This window comes from Schistocerca piceifrons, chromosome 1, assembly GCF_021461385.2.
Source record: "Schistocerca piceifrons isolate TAMUIC-IGC-003096 chromosome 1, iqSchPice1.1, whole genome shotgun sequence".
Taxonomy (NCBI): Eukaryota; Metazoa; Arthropoda; class Insecta; order Orthoptera; family Acrididae; genus Schistocerca; species Schistocerca piceifrons.
The window spans coordinates 1,231,050,332-1,231,072,427 of record NC_060138.1 but is presented as its reverse complement, the minus strand read 5'-3'; the positions used below and the strand labels follow the sequence as shown (position 1 = coordinate 1,231,072,427).

Sequence of the window (22,096 nt, the reverse complement as noted above, 5' to 3'; positions counted from 1 at the left end):
ACCGGCAGACTCAGTAGAAACTATTGGAAAATGGGCTGATGAGCGCTCTAATGGGATGTTGGATATAGATGATGAGCCACCACGAGACTCAGTAGGAACTATTAGAGAATGGGCTGATGAGCGCTCTAATGGGATGTTGGATATAGATGATGAGCCACCGGCAGACTCAGTTGGAATTGTTAGAGAATGTGCTGATGAGCGCTCTAATGGGAAGTTGGATATAAAATGATGAGCCACCGGCAGACTAAGTAGAAACTATTAGAGAATGGGCTGATGAGCGCTCTAATGAGAAGTTGGATATAGATGATGAGCCACCACCAGACTCAGTAGAAACTATTAGAGAATGGGCTGATGAGCGCTCTAATAAGAAGTTGGATATAGATGATGAACCACCAGCAGACTCAGTGGAAACTATTAGACAATGGACTGATGAGCGCTCTAATGAGAAGTTGGATATCGACAATGAGCCACCGGCAGACTCAGTAGAAACTATTAGAGAATGGGCTGATGAGCACTCTTATTGAGAAGTTGGTTATAGATGATGATCCACCAGCAGACTCAGTAGAAACTATTAGAGAATGGGCCGATGAGCGCTCTAATGAGAAGTTGGATATAGATGATGAGCCACCAGCAGACTCAGTAGAAACTATTAGAGAATGGGCTGATGAGCGCTCTAATGCGAAGTTGGATATAGATGATGAGCCACCGGCAGACTCAGTAGAAACTATTAGAGAATGAGCTGATGGGTGCTCTAATGAGAAGTTGGATATAGATGATGAGCCACCACCAGACTCAGTAGAAACTATTAGAGAATGGGCTGATGAGCGCTCTAATGGGAAGTTGGATATAGATGATGAGCCACCGGCAGACTCAGTAGAAACTATTAGAGAATGGGCTGATGAGCGCTCTAATGGGAAGTTGCATATAGATGATGAGCCACCGACAGAATCAGTAGAAACTATTAGAGAATGGGCTGATGAGAGCTCTAATGAGAAGTTCTATATAGATGATGAGCCACCACCAGACTCAGGAGAATCTATTAGAGAATTTGCTGATGAGCGTTCTAATGAGAAGTTGGATTTAGATGATGAGCCACCACCAGACTCAGTAGAAACTATTAGAGAATTGGCTGATGAGCGCTCTAATGGGAAGTTAGATATAGATGATGAGCCATCACCAGTCTCAGTAGAAACTATTAGAGAATGGACTGATGAGCGCTCTAATGGGAAGTTGGATATAGATGATGAGCCACCGGCAGACTCAGTAGAAACTATTAGAGAATGGGCTGATGAGCGCTCTAATGGGAAGTTGGATATAGATGATGAGCTACCAGCAGACTCAGTAGAAACTATTAGAGAATGGGCTGATGAGCGCTCTAATGAGATGTTGGATATAGATGATAGCCACCACCAGACACAGTAGAAACTATTAGAGAATGGGCTGATGAGCGCTCTAATGGGAAGTTGGATATAGATGATGAACCACCAGCAGACTCAGTAGAAACTATTAGAGAATGGGCTGATGAGCGCTCTAATGAGAAGTTGGATATAGATAATGAGCCACCGGCAGACTCAGCAGAAACTATTAGAGAATGGGCTGATGAGCACTCTAATGTGAAGTTGGATATAGATGATGATCCACCGGCAGACTCAGTAGAAACTATTAGAGAATGGGCTGATGGGCGCTCTAATGGGAAGTTGGATATAGATGATGAGACACCGGCAGACTCAGTAGAAACTATTAGAGAATGGGCTGATCAGCGCTCTAATGAGAAGTTGGAAATAAATTATGAGCCACCACCAGACTCAGTAGAAACTATTAGAGAATGGGCTGATGAGCGCTCTAATGAGAAGTTGGATATAGATGATGAGCCACCAGCAGTCTCAGTAGAAACTATTAGAGAATGGGCTGATGAGCGCTCTAATGGGAAAATGGATATAGAAGATGAGCCACTGGCAGACTCAGTAGAAACTATTAGAGAATGGGCTGATGTGCGCTCTAATGAGAAGTTGGTAATAGATAATGAGCCACCGGCAGACTCAGTAGAAACTATTAGAGAATGGGCTGATGAGCACTCTAATGAGAAGTTGGATATAGATGATGATCCACCAGCAGACTCAGTAGAAACTATTAGAGAATGGGCTGATGAGCGCTCTAATGAGAAGTTGGATATAGATGATGAGCCACCAGCAGACTCAGTAGAAACTATTAGAGAATGGGCTGATGAGCGCTCTAATGAGAAGTTGGATATAGATGATGAGCCACCACCAGACTCAGTAGAAACTATTAGAGAATGGGCTGGTGAGTGCTCTAATGGGAAGTTGGATATAGATGATGAGCTACCTCCAGACTCAGTGGAAACTATTAGAGAATGGGCTGATGAGCGCTCTAATGGGAAGTTGGATATAGATGATGAGCCACCACCAGACTCAGTAGAAACTATTAGAGAATGGGCTGATGAGCGCTCTAATGGGAAGTTGGATATAGATGATGAGCCACCGGCAGACTCAGTAGAAACTATTGGAGAATGGGCTGATGAGTGCTCTAATGAGAAGTTGGATATAGATGATGAGCCACCAGCAGACTCAGTAGAAACTATTGGAGCATGGGATGATGAGCGCTCTAATGAGAAGTTGGATATAGATGATGAGCCACCAGCAGACTCAGTAGAAACTATTAGAGAATGGGCTGATGAGCGCTCTAATGGGATGTTGGATATTGATGATGAGCCACCGGCAGGCTCAGTAGAAACAATTAGAGAATGGGCTGATGAGCGCTCTAATGGGAAGTTGGTTATAGATGATGAGCCACCAGCAGACTCAGCAGAAACTATTAGCGAATGGGCTGATGAGTGCTCTAATGAGAAGTTGGATATAGATGATGAGCCACCACCAGACTCAGTAGAAACTATTAGAGAATGGGGTGACGAGCGCTCTAATGAGAAGTTGGATATAGATGATGATCCACCAGCAGACTCAGTAGAAACTATTAGAGAATGGGCTGATGAGCGCTCTAATGAGAAGTTGGATATAGATGATGAGCCACCAGCAGACTCAGTAGAAACTATTAGAGAATGGGCTGATGAGCGCTCTAATGAGAAGTTGGATATAGATGATGAGCCACCACCAGACTCAGTAGAAACTATTAGAGAATGGGCTGGTGAGTGCTCTAATGGGAAGTTGGATATAGATGATGAGCTACCTCCAGACTCAGTGGAAACTATTAGAGAATGGGCTGATGAGCGCTCTAATGGGAAGTTGGATATAGATGATGAGCCACCACCAGACTCAGTAGAAACTATTAGAGAATGGGCTGATGAGCGCTCTAATGGGAAGTTGGATATAGATGATGAGCCACCGGCAGACTCAGTAGAAACTATTGGAGAATGGGCTGATGAGTGCTCTAATGAGAAGTTGGATATAGATGATGAGCCACCAGCAGACTCAGTAGAAACTATTGGAGCATGGGATGATGAGCGCTCTAATGAGAAGTTGGATATAGATGATGAGCCACCAGCAGACTCAGTAGAAACTATTAGAGAATGGGCTGATGAGCGCTCTAATGGGATGTTGGATATTGATGATGAGCCACCGGCAGCCTCAGTAGAAACAATTAGAGACTGGGCTGATGAGCGCTCTAATGGGAAGTTGGTTATAGATGATGAGCCACCAGCAGACTCAGCAGAAACTATTAGCGAATGGGCTGATGAGTGCTCTAATGAGAAGTTGGATATAGATGATGAGCCACCACCAGACTCAGTAGAAACTATTAGAGAATGGGCTGACGAGCGCTCTAATGAGAAGTTGGATATAGATGATGAGCCACCACCAGACTCAGTAGAAACTATTAGAGAATGGGATGATGTGCGGCCTGATGAGAATTTGGATATAGATAATGAGCCACCGGCAGACTCAGTAGAAACTATTAGAGTATGGGATGATGAGCACTCTAATGAGAAGCTGGATATAGGTGATGATCCACCAGCAGACTCAGTAGAAACTATTAGAGAATGGGCTGATGAGCGCTCTAATGAGAATTTTTATATAGATGATGAGCCCCCAGCAGACTCAGTAGAAACTATTAGAGAATGGGCTGAAGAGCGCTCTAATAAGAAGTTGGATATTCATGATGAACCATCAGCAGACTCAGTAGAAACTATTAGAGAATGGGCTGATGAGCGCTCTAATGGGAAGTTGGATATAGATGATGAGCCACCACCAGACTCAGTAGAAACTATTAGAGAATGGGGTGATGGGCGCTCTAATGGGAAGTTGGATATAGATGATGAGCCACCACCAGACTCAGTAGGAACTATTAGAGAATTGGTTGATGAGCGTGCTAATGAGAAGTTGGATATAGATGATGAGCCACCACCAGACTCAGTACAAACTATTAGAGAATGGGCTGATGAGTGCTCTAATGAGAAGTTGGATATAGATGATGAACCACCAGTAGACTCAGTAGAAACTATTAGAGAATGGGCTGACGAGCACTCTAATGAGAAGTTGGATATAGATGATGAGCCACCACCAGACTCAGTAGAAACTATTAGAGAATGGGATGATGAGCGCCCTGATGAGAATTTGGATATAGACAATGAGCCACCGGCAGACTCAGTAGAAACTATTAGAGAATGGGCTGATGGGCTGATGAGCGCTCTAATGAAAAGTTGGATATAGATGATGAACCACCAGCAGACTCAGTAGAAACTATTAGAGAATGGGCTGATGATCGCTCTAATGTGAAGTTGGATATAGATGATGAGCCACCACCAGACTCAGTAGAAACTATTAGAGAATGAGCTGATGAGCGCTCTAATGGGAAGTTGGATATAGATGATGAGCCACCACTAGACTCAGTAGAAACTATTAGAGAATGGGCTGATGTGCACTCTAATGGGAAGCTGGATATAGATGAGCCACCAGCAGACTCACTAGAAACAATTAGAGAATGGGCTGATGAGCGCTCTAATGGGAAGTTGGATATAGATGATGAGCCACAGCAGACTTACTAGAAACTATTAGGGACTGGGCTGATGAGCGTTCTAATGGGAAGTTGGATATAGATGATGACCCAACAGCACACTCAGTTGAAATTATTAGAGAATGTGCTGATAAGCGCTCTAATGGGAAGATGGATATAGATGATGAGCCACCAGCAAACTCAGTAGAAACTATGAGAGAATCAGCTGATGAGCGCTCTAATGGGAAGTAAGATATAGATGATGAGCCACCAGCTGACTCAGTAGAAACTATTACAGAATGGGCTGATGAGCGCTCTAATGGGAAGTTGGATATAGATGATGAGCCACCACCAGACTCAGTAGAAACTATTAGAGAGTGGGCTGATGAGCGCTCTAATGGGAAGTTGGATATAGATGATGAGCCACCACGAGACTCAGTAGAAACTATTAGAGAATGGGCTGATGAGCACTCTAATGGGAAGTTGGATATAGCTGATGAGCCACCAGCAGACTCAGTAGAAACTATTAGAGAATGGGCTGATGAGCGCTCTAATGAGAAGTTGGATATAGATGAGCCACCAGCAGACTCAGTAGAAACTATTAGAGAATGGGCTGATGAGCGCTCTAACAGGAAGTTGGATATAGATGACGAGCCGCCACCAGACTCAGTAGAAACCTATTAGAGAATTGGCTGATGAGCACTCTAATAAGAAGTTGGATATAGATGATGAGCCACCACCAGACTCAGTAGAAACTATTAGAAAATGGGCTGATGAGCGCTCTAATGGGAAGTTGGATATAGATGATGAGCCACCGGCACACTCAGTAGAAACTGTTAGAGAATGGGCTGATGAGCGCTCTAATGAGAAGTTGGATATAGATGATGACCCACCACCAGACTCAGTAGAAACTATTAGAGGATGGGCTGATGAGCGCTCTAATGAGAAGTTGGATATAGATGATGAACCACCAGCAGACTCAGTAGAAACTATTAGAGAATGGGCTGATGTGCGCTCTAATGAGAAGTTGGTAATAGATAATGAGCCACCGGCAGACTCAGTAGAAACTATTAGAGAATGGGCTGATGAGCACTCTAATGAGAAGTTGGATATAGATGATGATCCACCAGCAGACTCAGTAGAAACTATTAGAGAATGGGCTGATGAGCGCTCTAATGAGAAGTTGGATATAGATGATGAGCCACCAGCAGACTCAGTAGAAACTATTACAGAATGGGCTGATGAGCGCTCTAATGAGAAGTTGGATATAGATGATGAGCCACCACCAGACTCGGTAGAAACTATTAGAGAATGGGCTGATGAGTGCATTAATGGGAAGTTGGATATAGATGATGAGCCACCTCCAGACTCAGTAGAAACTATTACAGAATGGACTGATGAGCGCTCTAATGGGAAGTTGGATATAGATGATGAGCCACCAACAGACTCAGTAGAAACTATTAGAGAATGGGCTGATGAGCGCTGTAATGGGAAGTTGGATATAGATGATGAGCCACCGACAGACTCAGTAGAAACTATTAGAGAATGGGCTGATGAGCGCTCTAATGGGAAGTTGGATATAAATGATGAGCCACCGGCAGACTCAGTAGAAACTATTGGAGAATGGGCTGATGAGTGCTCTAATGAGAAGTTGGATATAGATGATGAGCCACCAGCAGACTCAGTAGAAACTATTAGAGAATGGGCTGATGAGCGCTCTAATGGGAAGTTGGATATAGATGATGAGCCACCACCTGACTCAGTAGAAACTATTAGCGAATGGGCTGATGAGTGCTCTAATGAGAAGTTGGATATAGATGATGAGCCACCACCAGACTCAGTAGAAACTATTAGAGAATGGGCTGACGAGTGCTCTAATGAGAAGTTGGATATAGATGATGAGCCACCACCAGACTCAGTAGAAACTATTAGAGAATGGGATGATGAGCGGCCTGATGAGAATTTGGATATAGATAATGAGCCACCGGCAGACTCAGTAGAAACTATTAGAGTATGAGCTGATGAGCACTCTAATGAGAAGCTGGATATAGGCGATGATCCACCAGCAGAATCAGTAGAAACTATTAGAGAATGGGCTGATGAGCGCTCTAATGAGAAGTTGGATATAGATGATGAGCCACCAGCAGACTCAGTAGAAACTATTAGAGAATGGGCTGAAGAGCGCTCTAATAAGAAGTTGGATATTCATAATGAACCATCAGCAGACTCAGTAGAAACTATTAGAGAATGGGCTGATGAGCGCTCTAATGGGAAGTTGGATATAGATGATGAGCCACCACCAGACTCAGTAGAAACTATTAGAGAATGGGGTGATGAGCGCTCTAATGGGAAGTTAGATATAGATGATGAGCCACCACCAGACTCAGTAGGAACTATTAGAGAATTGGTTGATGAGCGTGCTAATGAGAAGTTGGATATAGATGATGAGCCACCACCAGACTCAGTACAAACTATTAGAGAATGGGCTGATGAGTGCTCTGATGAGAAGTTGGATATAGATGATGAACCACCAGCAGACTCAGTAGAAACTATTAGAGAATGGGCTGACGAGCGCTCTAATGAGAAGTTGGATACAGATGATGAGCCACCACCAGACTTAGTAGAAACTATTAGAGAATGGGATGATGAGCGCCCTGATGAGAATTTGGATATAGATAATGAGCCACCGGCAGACTCAGTAGAAACTATTAGAGAATGGGCTGATGAGCGCTCTAATGAAAAGTTGGATATAGATGATGAACCACCAGCAGACTCAGTGGAAACTATTAGAGAATGGGCTGATGAGCGCTCCAATGTGAAGTTGGATATAGATGATGAGCCACCACCAGACTCAGTAGAAACTATTAGAGAATGAGCTGATGAGCGCTCTAATGGGAAGTTGGATATAGATGATGAGCCACCACTAGACTCAGTAGAAACTATTAGAGAATGGGCTGATGTGCACTCTAATGGGAAGTTGGATATAGATGAGCCACCAGCAGACTCACTAGAAACAATTAGAGAATGGGCTGATGAGCGCTCTAATGGGAAGTTGGATATAGATGATGAGCCACCAGCAGACTTACTAGAAACTATTAGGGACTGGGCTGATGAGCGTTCTAATGGGAAGTTGGATATAGATGATGACCCAACAGCACACTCAGTAGAAACTATTAGAGAATGGGCTGATAAGCGCTCTAATGGGAAGATGGATATAGATGATGAGCCACCAGCAGACTCAGTAGAAACTATTACAGAATGGGCTGATGAGCGCTCTAATAGGAAGTTGGATATAGATGATGAGCCACCACCAGACTCAGTAGAAACTATTAGAGAGTGGGCTGATGAGCGCTCTAATGGGAAGTTGGATATAGATGATGAGCCACCACCAGACTCAGTAGAAACTATTAGAGAGTGGGCTGATGAGCGCTCTAATGGGAAGTTGGATATAGATGATGAGCCACCACGAGACTCAGTAGAAACTATTAGAGAATGGGCTGATGAGCACTCTAATGGGAAGTTGGATATAGGTGATGAGCCACCAGCAGACTCAGTAGAAACTATTAGAGAATGGGCTGATGAGCGCTGTAATGAGAATTTGGATATAGATGAGCCACCAGCAGACTCAGTAGAAACTATTAGAGAATGGGCTGATGAGCGCTCTAATAGGAAGTTGGATATAGGTGATGAGCCACCACCAGACTCAGTAGAAACCTATTAGAGAATTGGCTGATGAGCACTCTAATAAGAAGTTGGATATAGATGATGAGCCACCACCAGACTCAGTAGAAACTATTAGAGAATGGGCTGATGAGCGCTTAATGAGAAGTTGGATATAGATGATGAACCACCAGCAGACTCAGTAGAAACTATTAGAGAATGGTCTGATAAGCGCTCTAATGAGATGTTAGATATAGATGATGAGCCACCACCAGACTCAGTAGAAACTATTAGAGAATGGGTTTGATGGGCGCTTTAATGAGAAGTTGAATATAGATAATGAGCCACCACCAGACTCAGTAGAAACTATTAGAGAGTGGGCTGATGAGCGCTCTAATGAGAAGTTGGATATAGATGATGAGTCACCACCAGACTCAGTAGCAACTATTAGAGAATGGGCTGATGAGTGCTCTAATGGGAAGTTGGATATAGATGATGAGCCACCCCCAGACTCAGTAGAAACTATTAGAGAATGGGCTGATGAGCGCTCTAATGAGAAGTTGGATATAGATGATGAACCACCTGCAGACTCAATAGAAACTATTAGAGAATGGGCTGATGAGCGCTCTAATGAGAAGTTGGATGTAGATGATGAGCCACCACCAGACTCAGTAGAAACTATTAGAGAATGGGCTGATGAGCGCTCTAATGGGAAGTTGGATATAGATGATGGCCACCACAAGACTCAGTAGAAACTATTAGAGAATGGGCTGATGTGCACTATAATGGGAAGTGTGATATAGATGAGCCACCAGCAGAATCAGTAGAAATTATTAGAGAATGGGCTGATGAGCGCTCTAATGGGAAGTTGGATATAGATGATGAGCCACCAGCAGACTTATTAGAAACTATTAGAGACTGGGCTGATGATCATTCTAATGTGAAGTTGGATATAGATGATGAGCCAACAGCACACTCAGTAGAAACTATTAGAGAATGGGCTGATGAGTGCTCTCATGGGAAGATGGATATAGATGATGAGCCACCAGCAAACTCAGTAGAAACTATTAGAGAATGGGCTGATGAGCGCTCTAATGGGAAGTTGGATATAGATGATGAGCTACCACCAGAATCAGTAGAAACTATTACAGAATGGGCTGATGAGCGCGCTAATGGGAAGTTCGATATAGATGATGAGCCACCACCAGACTCAGTAGAAACTATTAGAGAGTGGGCTGATGAGCATTCTAATGGGAAGTTGGATATAGATGATGAGCCAACAGCACACTCAGTAGAAACTATTAGATAATGGGCTGATGAGCGCTCTAATGGGAAGATGGTAATAGATGATGAGCCACCAGCAAACTCAGTAGAAACTATTAGAGAATGGGCTGATAAGCGCTCTAATGGGAAGTTGGATATAGATGATGAGCCACCACCAGAATCAGTAGAAACAATTACAGAATGGGCTGATGTGCGCGCTAATGGGAAGTTGGATATAGATGATGAGCCACCACGAGACTCAGTAGAAACTATTAGAGAGTGTGTTGATGATCGCTCTAATGGGAAGTTGGATATAGATGATGAGCCACCACCAGACTCAGTAGAAGCTATTAGAGAATGGGCTGAAGAGCGCTCTAATGGGAAGTTGGGTATAGGTGATGAGACACCAGCAGACTCAGTAGAAACTATTAGAGAATGGGCTGATGAGCGCTCTGATGGGAAGTTGGATATAGATGATGAGCCACCAGCAGACTAAGTAGAAACTATTAGAGAATGGGCTGATGACCGCTCTAATGAGAAGTTGAATATAGATGATGAACCACACGCAGACTCAGTAGAAGCTATTAGAGAATGGGCTGATGAGCATTCTAATGGGAAGTTGGATATAGATGATGAGCCAACAGCACACTCAGTAGAAGCTATTAGAGAATGGGCTGATGAGCGCTCTAATGGGAAGATGGTAATAGATGATGAGCCACCAGCAAACTCAGTAGAAACTATTAGAGAATGGGCTGATAAGCGCTCTAATGGGAAGTTGGATATAGATGATGAGCCACCACCAGAATTAGTAGAAACAATTACAGAATGGGCAGATGTGCGCGCTAATGGGAAGTTGGATATAGATGATGAGCCTGTAACGCCGGAAATGCATATCCTCCTATTTCCATCTATTGTACTATTATTTTTTTCCTTGTTTTGCTACCGCAAGATATGACATTTCTGTCTCTTTATATATTGTAATTGCTTTACTGTTTGGATATATATATATATTTATGCACTTATGTCGATCTATAATTGGTTTGTTTCGTAAATATTATTTGTATTTTTACGCTGGGTCTTGCCTAGGGAAAACTGCTATCGAACGATTACATCGATAGGTCGTGTGAAGAATCAAAGTGTGTAGGATCTTTGGTAGTGTTAACTCTGCCGCGTGGAGCGCGGGCAGAACGGTAAGGGTCTGGCGGGAGTAGCGAGTGGAGCAGGTGTTGTGTGACGCTCCCGCGAGTTGCCGCGCTTTCGGGGTTTGGCAGCATGTAATTGCGCTCGACTCGCGATGATAGTTTCTGACATGGTGTCGCGGACGGGAAGCATTAGCTGGCGCACATCAAGAGCCCGTTTCGCCTGGTGACCGTGTCGAGAAGAAGGCGCGCCAACATCCAGCTTCTGCAACAGCGACGGCCGACAATGAGTGACTGTCGCCACCTCCTCGATCGACGGCTTCAAACCTTCAATCAACCAACAAGGAAGACTAAAAGCACGTAAAGTTTCAGAACTGTATGGCAGACCTCAGCTTTTCAAATTGTTCCATTTGCCTCGCAAAATTACAGCAACTTAGCATGAACCTTTGTTGCTCATTGTCCCAATTGCATTGCCAAGCAGGGTCCCTTCCTTTTCCGAAATGAACCCGAGTGTCGTTGAAATTCAAACGCCAGCATTAAAATAATATAATTAGATTTCACTGCTTTAATTTCAAAGTTCAGTAGCTGGCTACAATATTCAGATTACACAAGCACGAATTAAGAGTGCGAGCTTTGTTACCGTATTTTAGCTTACCTGTGACTGCAGCTCAGCTTGGTACGTACTAAATTTTACTATTGTTAATAGTTCAGAATCATTTAATTCAAGTTCAAAGTTAAATCTTATTTCTAAATTGCGTAGATTCAAGTAGTTTTTGAAATGATTGTTGAGGTAGTCCAAGACTAACCGTATTTTACTGAATTTCGATGTGCTTCAGAAAGAAAGCTCACTATTCACTTCAGTCACTAAATTAACTTTCGATTTTCCGGTTATTAATTCTTTTGCTAAATTAAGTCAGAGTGTAGCGAAATTTATTACTTCTGACAAACTTTCAGTTTTCACACTACACGTGCCAACCTTCAGTTGCCACGCTTCTAGTGTTAATTATATGTGTAATAACCTTTCTTTTTCAGTTACTATAGTAATTGTCCTTAGGACTGGCGACCGTGATTTCCCCCAAATCTCAAATACCTAATTACCGCTAGTTAATTGTTAACGTAACGGCTGCACATTTACCTTCTTTATTAACTTTACCCCTTTTCAAAATTAATTTCCACCAGTTTCATTAGCACATTTCCTTTCATTTAGATGTAACCCTTTCCTCCCTCTTTACCGACAGGTTAACTTCGGTGACGATTGCTTTTCCAAAACTCCCATTAGGTACACGCGGTTTCATTTTTCACTGTCATTAAGGTCGATAAGTGAGGGGGGAGGTTACACGTGGCGACCTGGTGACAGGACAATCTTCGGATTTGAGGTTGTTCTGGACACGAATTTTGCATTGTGCAAATCTCGTAACAAAGTACTGGTTACGTACAGGCCGTTACGTCAGTGAGAATAAGTAGTGGGAGTAATCCTAATTATATTTGAGGTTTGGCATTTATATTGAAAATTATTAAAATGAGTGAAGGCAACAATTACCAAAATTTGGTAGACTTGGATACGGAACAATCGGTCGAACAGTGGGAAACGCGCACCGCGGTACCCATTGTTCAGGGGCAGGCGGCTAGCATGAAAGACGCGACCGCCGAAACGCAACAAAGGGCAGAAATGGAATTCCAAACTTTAGAAAATGTTTCGGAATCGGAAGTGAAAATCAAATCTGAATCCCTTGATGACGAATACGGGGGGACAATTAAAGAGGAAGCCGCTACGGAAGTGAAACCGGTAGTTTCCGGGAATTTAACTGATTTATTGAATGTTTTGATTAATGAAATCAAGAGTCAATCGGCAGAAATTATAGCTCTGTCTGCCAAGCAAGAAGCTCAGTCTGAAAAAATTGAACGAAAGCTAGACAATCAGAACAAAGCTATTAATGTTGTTAACAACAATGTTGGAGTTGTTAATGCAAAAGTTGATAAAATCAAAGAAGATATTGTTGTAATTAATACCGAAATCGGTAATCTTAAACAGGAAATGATAGGCGTTCAGGCGGAAATTGCGAGCATAAATACTCGTTTTGATTCCGAAATTAGCAGAATCGAGAAAAGTGTAGGAGAAGCAGTTGCTCCGATCATCGAGAATAAGGTGACGGAACAAATTCAATTAGTGAAAAAAGAGGATCAACAGAAGGTGGAAACTTTAAAGGCTTTAGTGTCCGAAGTAGACACTAAAGTGAGGGAGCAGGCTAATACCTGCGAAGAGAAAAAGAGGGAAGTGGAAACGCTTGCGACAACCACTTGCCAAGTAATTACGAGAGTGTCGGAATTAGAAAAGAAACTTGACGAAAAACAGAGCTATGTGCCAATCTGTGCACATAGTTCGGAGTTGTTGACGAAAGAGGAGCGGTTCGACCCCTTGAAAAAAGGCGGTATACACGCGACGGATTTCATTAAAAATTGTGAAAGAGTTTTACCCAGATCATGGACTAATGAGAGAAAAATTAATGCGGTTATTGATGTGCTGGCTGGTGATGCCAAGCGTTGGGGCTTAAACCTCAACATTACGAACCTGACTTTTGACGAGTTTAAAAATTTGTTTCTGGCTGAATACTGGTCAGAGCAAAAGCAGCAAAGTGTCTGGCGCGAATTTGTCGTATCGAGGCCTTTCGATGCGAATTCGCGCGGCTCGATGAAGGAGTTTTGTGAGGGCTGGATCCGCAAGTTGGAATATTTGCGTGATCGCCGCACGGAATCCGAAATAGTCTGGGAACTCTACAAGAAGCTTCCAGATGATACAAAACGCTACGTAGGAAGCAATTACAGGACAATCAATGATTTCCTGGAAAGAGTTGAGGACGAGGACTATTGGCGCAATAATCGCGACAGCGGTAGAGGCCGTGGTAACAACAACGGGTACCACCCCAACCATAACAACGATAACCATGGGAATAATGCATACCGCAGCAATAACAATAATGGTTCGGACCGTAATAACAATCGGTACAATGCAAATAATAACAGGAATGACAGAAACCAGTATCATACTAACGTGATACGGGCTTCACAGAATAGTAATAACGCCAGAGGGTGTGATCAGCCGCCTCAGCAGCATCCGGGGAGCGTATCTGCTGGGACGAGACAGGGAAACCATTAGCCGCGCCGGTGAGGGGCCGAGCGGGCGTGGAGAAATTTTGGCGGCCCAATAACAAGAGAAAACCCAGGTGTCGCCGTTATGAAAATTCCGTATGGAATAATCAACGGCGGGAGAGTGTGCTAGTGTTAAGAGAAAGGAGTGCGCCCACAAGTAGTAGATCAGCAGTATACACGGCAGTAGGTAGTACATTCACTGTCAGTGAGAACAATTTAAGTAGTGTTCCGGAAATCGATTATAAAGTGGCAGCTGTAATACCCACAGCGGAACTGGAGATTGAGTTTAAGAATGATTCGCAATTGTTGAGAGAAGATCAGATGTCGGATAAAACGTCCGTCATCGAGCGAGGGGATGCAGAGAGGGATGAGGTCTGGTTAAGGCAGTTCGGTCGCTTATACGACGAACTAAGAGATTATAGGGGCCTGTACGGGAGGAGTGTTTATAGGGAGCGCGGGCAGGATTTGCCGCGTCTCGTCCCACAGGAAGATAGTATTTGTGAAGTGATGGAAAGTTCTGGCCCCAACCGGCAGATTTTACCAGAAATAGTTGATGTTAAAGGGGAGCACGAGCAAGATGCGTCGTGTTTCGTCCCGCAGGAATTGAATGTTGAAGTAGTAACGGAAAGTTCTGGCCCTAACCGGCAGACTTTACCGAAAGTTGTAGTGGTAGAAGTAGCCGACCCATCCGACGCAAACCTCCAGTTTAAACATTGCGAGAGTATTAAGGAGAAAGATTACGAAAATTTTAGTGATAGCCGGACACGATTGGTAGAAAAGCACATAGATTACAGCGTGTATGAGGTTAGAGTTGACATTATACAGTCAGACGATAGCAGTGTGGGTTGCGCAGATCCAGAGGAAGTAATTGCAGATACTACTGGGCACATTTCTCCAGGTAGATTGGCAGATGAGATCAATCTGACCAAAGAGGAATCAACGAAGGTGACAATTAGTGAATCGATAGCAAAGCAACACTCACTAGTTGACGAGTTACAGGAAAAGGTTTCGGTATTGGAGGCGAAGCTACAGACTAAGCCTCAGGACAAACGTGTTGAAATTAAAACTGTATGTGAACAGAGGCTGAAAAAGCCGCCAGATAAACCGGATTTAGGATCAAAGCCGGATGGTTTTTCCTGGAATGACCTGGATATAGACGAGGATTTACTGTGGGAAAATAAAGAAACAGTCGAGGAAAAGTGTAGACAGATAGTAGTGTCTGCTAATATGCACGACCTACAACTAAACGTGTTGATTGACACCGGTGCAGAATTGAGTGCTGTATCTGGGAAAATATTTGAGTTACTGAAAGACAGACCCGGCATCGTAGTTATGCCAGTAACAGGAGTGAAAATTATCGGTGCTACTGGGAAGGCCAGTAAACCGGTCACAAAACAGATTTTTGTCAACTTCGAGATATGTGGGGCACGATTTGAACAAGAGTTTGTCGTCGTGCCAGACTTAACTACGGAAGTAATTATCGGGTTAGATTGGCTATTAAAGTACCGTGCAGTGATTAACTGCGAAAGCAAAACTTTGACATGTACGTCCCAAGATAAAACAATAGTAGTTAGTTTTGACGAGGCAGGAGACGGTGTGCATAGGCAATACCAGCCTATACACATTGTTAACTGGCCGAATGGTATTGACGTAGGTATGAATTTGAACTACTGTAATGTGAGGAATCTCGGCATTGACAATAGTGTAGAAAGTGAATTGGAAAGTATTGTAGACGGTGTGTCAAACGTAACACACGAACAAAGACGAGGCCTGTATGAAGTAATAATGAGGAATAAGAGTGTGTTTTCAGACAAACCGGGTCTTGTGGAAGGATATAAATGCAAGTTGCACGTAATTCCGCACGAACCGTTCTTCGTGAGACCGTATGCTATACCTCTGTCCAAAAAGGAAGCAGTGCAACGGGAGATAGATAAGATGATCGAATGGGGAGTGATTGAAAGAAGTACAAGCCCATACAATAACGGTTTGGTCATTGTAGCAAAACGGGATGGTAGTGTGCGTATTGTGATTGACGCACGCACGTTGAATAGGGCCGTTCAACGTGAAACAGACAGACCAGAGAGTATGGAGGAGATTTTGCAACGTTTTCATGACGTTAAGTTCATGACTAGCCTCGATCTGACGGCTAGTTACTGGCAAATAGAACTCGAAGAAGAATCTAGGCCATACACCGCCTTCTTGTTTGCGGGCAGGTGTTATCAGTATAGAGTACTGCCGTTTGGACTTAATATATCTGTGTCCGTATTCATCAGGGCCCTAGATAAAGTGCTAGGACCGGCTTTGAGTTCAAGATTAACTGTATATGTTGACGACCTATTGTTGGCCAATGCCACTTGGCATGACCATTGTGACCTGTTAGATGAAGTTTTTAGAGCATTGCGCCGTGGCGGAATGACTCTAAAGCTAAAGAAATGCGAATTTGTGAAGCAGGATCTGAAATTTTTAGGGCATGTAATTACCACTGCTGGTATTACGAAAGACCCAGAGAAACTAGAGGCAATAAGGAATTGTCCTCCACCCAAGTCTAGGAAACAGTTAAAAAGTTTTCTAGGGCTCACAGGATTTTACCGTAAATTTGTAAAAGGACAAGTGTTTAATGATGAAAATTTGAATAACCTCTTACGCAAAAACGTTCCGTTTGTGTGGACTGACGGGTGTCAGGCCGCTTTCGAGAGATTAAAAGACGAGTTGTTAAGATCTAACATACTATTTCATCCTGATTTATCGCTACCCTTCCATCTGGGAACGGATTCGTCGAATTATGGGGTGGGGATAGAACTGTTCCAAGAAGTTGGTAAAGGAGAGGATAAGGAACACCGGACGATAGCGTTCGCGAGTCGAACTTTATCAAAAAGTGAGCGAAACTACACGATTTCTGAGAAAGAGTGTCTCGCTATCGTGTGGGGATTCAAGAAGTTCAAGGGTTACCTATGGGACCGTAAGGTGATTATTCATACGGACCATAAGGCGCTCACTTATCTGAAGGATTGTAAACTACTTCACGAAAGACTGACTAGGTGGTCGTTGTATTTACAGCAATTTAACTATGACATCTGTTACGTAAAAGGGACCGACAATTGCGTAGCGGATGCGCTGTCGCGGTTGCCCGAGTCTAATCAAGGTCTATTGAAAGATGAGGCAGATGGAGTGGTCAAACTGTACTATTTTAAAGAAGTTGAGGGACGTAAATTAATAATGAACATCTGTAAGAATCTACGTCGTCATCAGAACGAGGATGGTTGTTTAAATATGGTGAAAACCCGATATGATGAAAAGAGTCCAGAAGGAGAGAAATTAAGGAAGTATTACAAGATATACGATCATATCTTGTACATACGTAAGGGTGAAGATAGTAATATTTGGCGGGTATGCTGGCCCACCAAATACGTCACGGAAATAATAGACTACTACCATTTGGCGTATGGTCACTGTGGACCGAAGAAATGTACGGAAAAGCTGTGTGAAGTAGTGCATTTTAACAACATGTTAAAACGCGTTACTGACAGAGTGAAAACTTGCGATTTATGTCAGAAGGTGAAGGTTACCAACTGTACGAGTCGTGGTCCTATGCAAAGTATAAGGCCTAACGACACCTTTGAATTACTGTGCGTGGACTTGTACGGACCTTTGCCCAAGTCATCAGGAAACTTTGCCTACATTTTAGTAGTGCTAGAAGCTTTTTCCAAGTTCATCAAGCTATACCCGATTAGGAAAGCTACAGCCAAAGCGGTCTATAGCAAGCTTGTGAACGATTATTTTGTTCATATTGGTAAGCCCAAGGCGATTCTATCAGACAATGGGGCACAATTTACTTCTAAGTTGTGGAATGAAGGCATGGAAAGTAATGGGGTCGAGGTGATCCATATTTCCGCTTATTGTCCGGCTGGGAATCCCGCTAAGAGGTATATGCGCGAGCTAGGCCGACTGTGCCGTACCTATTGCCATCACAACCATAGGGCATGGGGCAAATATGTAGCAGTATTTGAGAGAATTATGAACACCTTGAGACATGAATCTACGGGATTTTCTCCAGAGGAAATCCTGTTGGATGACAGAAGTAAAAGTTTAGTGGAAGAGATAATCAAATTCCCTCCACGGATTGACATTAGTATTGGTGTGAAAAAAGATCGTTTGCGAGAAGTAATGAAGCTTAAAGCCGATGCTCGCATACGTCGTCATGACGCTAAAGCGCGTTTTGCTAAGTTTGCGATCGGAGACTTAGTACTTGTAAAAGCTCATGAGAAATCGAGCGAGATAGACAATGAAATCTCTAAATTTAAGTTTGTTTATAATGGACCATATAAAGTCATTGGTATACCTCACACAAATGCTTATTGCTTAGAGTATCCAAGCTCTGGAAAGCTATTAGGTATACGAAATATAGTAGATTTGAAATTGTACCAACCTAGGATCGATTAATACCACACAATGGGTAATTTATACAGTATGTAAAATAGAGTGTAAGATTTAACGATTTGCTAGATTGCCATGCTTTTGACTGACCAAGGTCATTAAAGAAGTTGTAATTAATAAGTAATTAATTTTGATTAATCAATTTAATTTTAATCAATTTAATCATGATCTAATCAACTGAAAAATCCAAGCTGCTAGTTTAAGTTTTCAGCTGAGTCACAGTAGATTAAGGAATGTAAATATGATTTTGTAAATAGCTGTAAGATTTCATAAATATGTGATTTACTAGTCATTGCCGATGTACTTAGACGCTGTTTTAAGTTTCAGGCTAGTACATGCGTGTGATGATGGACAGTGTTGAGTTATCCACTGTGATAGTATTAAGGGACTCCTTGAGATTACTCGGGAGTGAGTTTTTCCTAAAGAATTCAGTGAAACGGACGTTCTGGAAACGCCGTCATAAGGGCGAGTGAGATCAAGCGTGCCGCACACGCGGGCGCAACAATACTGGCGAGGCGAGCCGCTCTCGGCTCTTGTGCCGCTGTTGGCTCTTGTGCCGCTGTCGGCATCCTTTGTACTCGCGAGTACGGAATGTGGAGTTGCTTTTCTTCCCGGACAGCTGATGTGAAAGGATTCTGCTGTCAATATTTATGTTTTATTTTATCTGCTGTATATTATTTTCTTGTTTAGCGTTTAATGGACTCCCATGACGAGAATATTAATTATGAAAGGGTTATGTAAAAATGTGTATTCTATGTAATTAATTATTAATTTGCGTATTTTGATCTACCTGTTTTTATGACCATGTACTCTGATTAATTTTGTAAATAGTATTCCATTTCTTGATACTGTTGGGAATTTTGACAATTTTAGAATAGCTAAACCATTTTCTATGTTTTCTATGAATTTTAATATGTTGTCAACCTGTTTTATTTTGTGCAAGATGACAGAGTGGAATAAGATTAGGAGTGTCTCCACTCAATTATTATGGTCTAAAAATTGATTTATGCTTAATTAGACGAATGCTAAATTTTGTTGATGTTTTGAGCATATGCATTTCCGCTATTTCTTTTTTGGGACATTTTCTGAGTCTGTTTACGTTACACGAACATCCTCAGACAATGTGGGGCACGTGTAACGCCGGAAATGCATATCCTCCTATTTCCATCTATTGTACTATTATTTTTTTCCTTGTTTTGCTACCGCAAGATATGACATTTCTGTCTCTTTATATATTGTAATTGCTTTACTGTTTGGATATATATATATTTATGCACTTATGTCGATCTATAATTGGTTTGTTTCGTAAATATTATTTGTATTTTTACGCTGGGTCTTGCCTAGGGAAAACTGCTATCGAACGATTACATCGATAGGTCGTGTGAAGAATCAAAGTGTGTAGGATCTTTGGTAGTGTTAACTCTGCCGCGTGGAGCGCGGGCAGAACGGTAAGGGTCTGGCGGGAGTAGCGAGTGGAGCAGGTGTTGTGTGACGCTCCCGCGAGTTGCCGCGCTTTCGGGGTTTGGCAGCATGTAATTGCGCTCGACTCGCGATGATAGTTTCTGACATGGTGTCGCGGACGGGAAGCATTAGCTGGCGCACATCAAGAGCCCGTTTCGCCTGGTGACCGTGTCGAGAAGAAGGCGCGCCAACATCCAGCTTCTGCAACAGCGACGGCCGACAATGAGTGACTGTCGCCACCTCCTCGATCGACGGCTTCAAACCTTCAATCAACCAACAAGGAAGACTAAAAGCACGTAAAGTTTCAGAACTGTATGGCAGACCTCAGCTTTTCAAATTGTTCCATTTGCCTCGCAAAATTACAGCAACTTAGCATGAACCTTTGTTGCTCATTGTCCCAATTGCATTGCCAAGCAGGGTCCCTTCCTTTTCCGAAATGAACCCGAGTGTCGTTGAAATTCAAACGCCAGCATTAAAATAATATAATTAGATTTCACTGCTTTAATTTCAAAGTTCAGTAGCTGGCTACAATATTCAGATTACACAAGCACGAATTAAGAGTGCGAGCTTTGTTACCGTATTTTAGCTTACCTGTGACTGCAGCTCAGCTTGGTACGTACTAAATTTTACTATTGTTAATAGTTCAGAATCATTTAATTCAAGTTCAAAGTTAAATCTTATTTCTAAATTGCGTAGATTCAAGTAGTTTTTGAAATGATTGTTGAGGTAGTCCAAGACTAACCGTATTTTACTGAATTTCGATGTGCTTCAGAAAGAAAGCTCACTATTCACTTCAGTCACTAAATTAACTTTCGATTTTCCGGTTATTAATTCTTTTGCTAAATTAAGTCAGAGTGTAGCGAAATTTATTACTTCTGACAAACTTTCAGTTTTCACACTACACGTGCCAACCTTCAGTTGCCACGCTTCTAGTGTTAATTATATGTGTAATAACCTTTCTTTTTCAGTTACTATAGTAATTGTCCTTAGGACTGGCGACCGTGATTTCCCCCAAATCTCAAATACCTAATTACCGCTAGTTAATTGTTAACGTAACGGCTGCACATTTACCTTCTTTATTAACTTTACCCCTTTTCAAAATTAATTTCCACCAGTTTCATTAGCACATTTCCTTTCATTTAGATGTAACCCTTTCCTCCCTCTTTACCGACAGGTTAACTTCGGTGACGATTGCTTTTCCAAAACTCCCATTAGGTACACGCGGTTTCATTTTTCACTGTCATTAAGGTCGATAAGTGAGGGGGGAGGTTACAAGCCCCCACCAGACTCAGTAGAAACTATTAGAGAGTGGGTTGATGATCGCTCTAATGGGAAGTTGGATATAGATGATGAGCCACCACCAGACTCAGTAGAAACTATTAGAGAATGGGCTGAAGAGCGCTCTAATGGGAAGTTGGGTATAGGTGATGAGACACCAGCAGACTCAGTAGACACTATTAGAGAATGGGCTGATGAGCGCTCTAATGGGAAGTTGGATATAGATGATGAGCCACCAGCAGACTAAGTAGAAACTATTAGAGAATGGGCTGATGAGCGCTCTAATGGGAAGTTCGATATAGGTAATGAGCCACCAACAGACTCAGTAGAAACTATTAGAGAATGAGCTGATGAGCACTCTAGTGAGAAGTTGGATATAGATGATGAGCCACCACCAGTCTCTGTACAAACTATTAGAGAATGGGCTGATGAGCACTCTAATGGGAAGTTGGACATAGATGAGCCACCAGCAGACTCAGTAGAAACTATTAGAGAATGGGCTGATGAGCGCTCTAATGGGAAGTTGGATATAGATGATGAGCCACCACCAGACTCAGTAGAGGCTATTAGAGAATGGGCTGATGAGCGCTCTAATGAGAAGTTGGATAAATATGATGAGCCACCAGCAGAGTCAGTAGAAACTACTAGAGAATGGGCTGATGAGCGCTCTAATGGGAAGATGGATATAGATGATGAGCCACCAACAGACTCAGTAGAAGCTATTAGAGAATGAGCTGATGAGCGCTCTAATG

At 42.7% G+C, this 22,096-nt stretch overlaps 2 protein-coding genes across 2 annotated transcripts; both read left to right on the top strand.

Moving 5' to 3' along the window:
- Positions 1 to 55: 55 nt before the first annotated feature.
- On the top strand, positions 56 to 9,931 carry LOC124779833. The gene is made up of 12 exons (XM_047253738.1): positions 56 to 178; positions 294 to 482; positions 529 to 717; positions 763 to 1,341; positions 1,404 to 4,668; positions 5,261 to 5,631; positions 5,678 to 6,958; positions 7,004 to 7,816; positions 7,862 to 8,668; positions 8,792 to 8,902; positions 8,949 to 9,370; positions 9,460 to 9,931. Exons 1-12 carry the CDS (start codon positions 56 to 58, stop codon positions 9,929 to 9,931), a joined length of 8,622 nt encoding a protein of 2,873 aa, XP_047109694.1.
- A 651-nt stretch (positions 9,932 to 10,582) lies between these two features.
- LOC124779817 lies at positions 10,583 to 22,077 on the top strand. Its single transcript, XM_047253737.1, has 2 exons — positions 10,583 to 10,759; positions 21,715 to 22,077. Exons 1-2 carry the CDS (start codon positions 10,583 to 10,585, stop codon positions 22,075 to 22,077), a joined length of 540 nt encoding a protein of 179 aa, XP_047109693.1.
- The last annotated feature ends 19 nt before the right edge of the window (positions 22,078 to 22,096 follow it).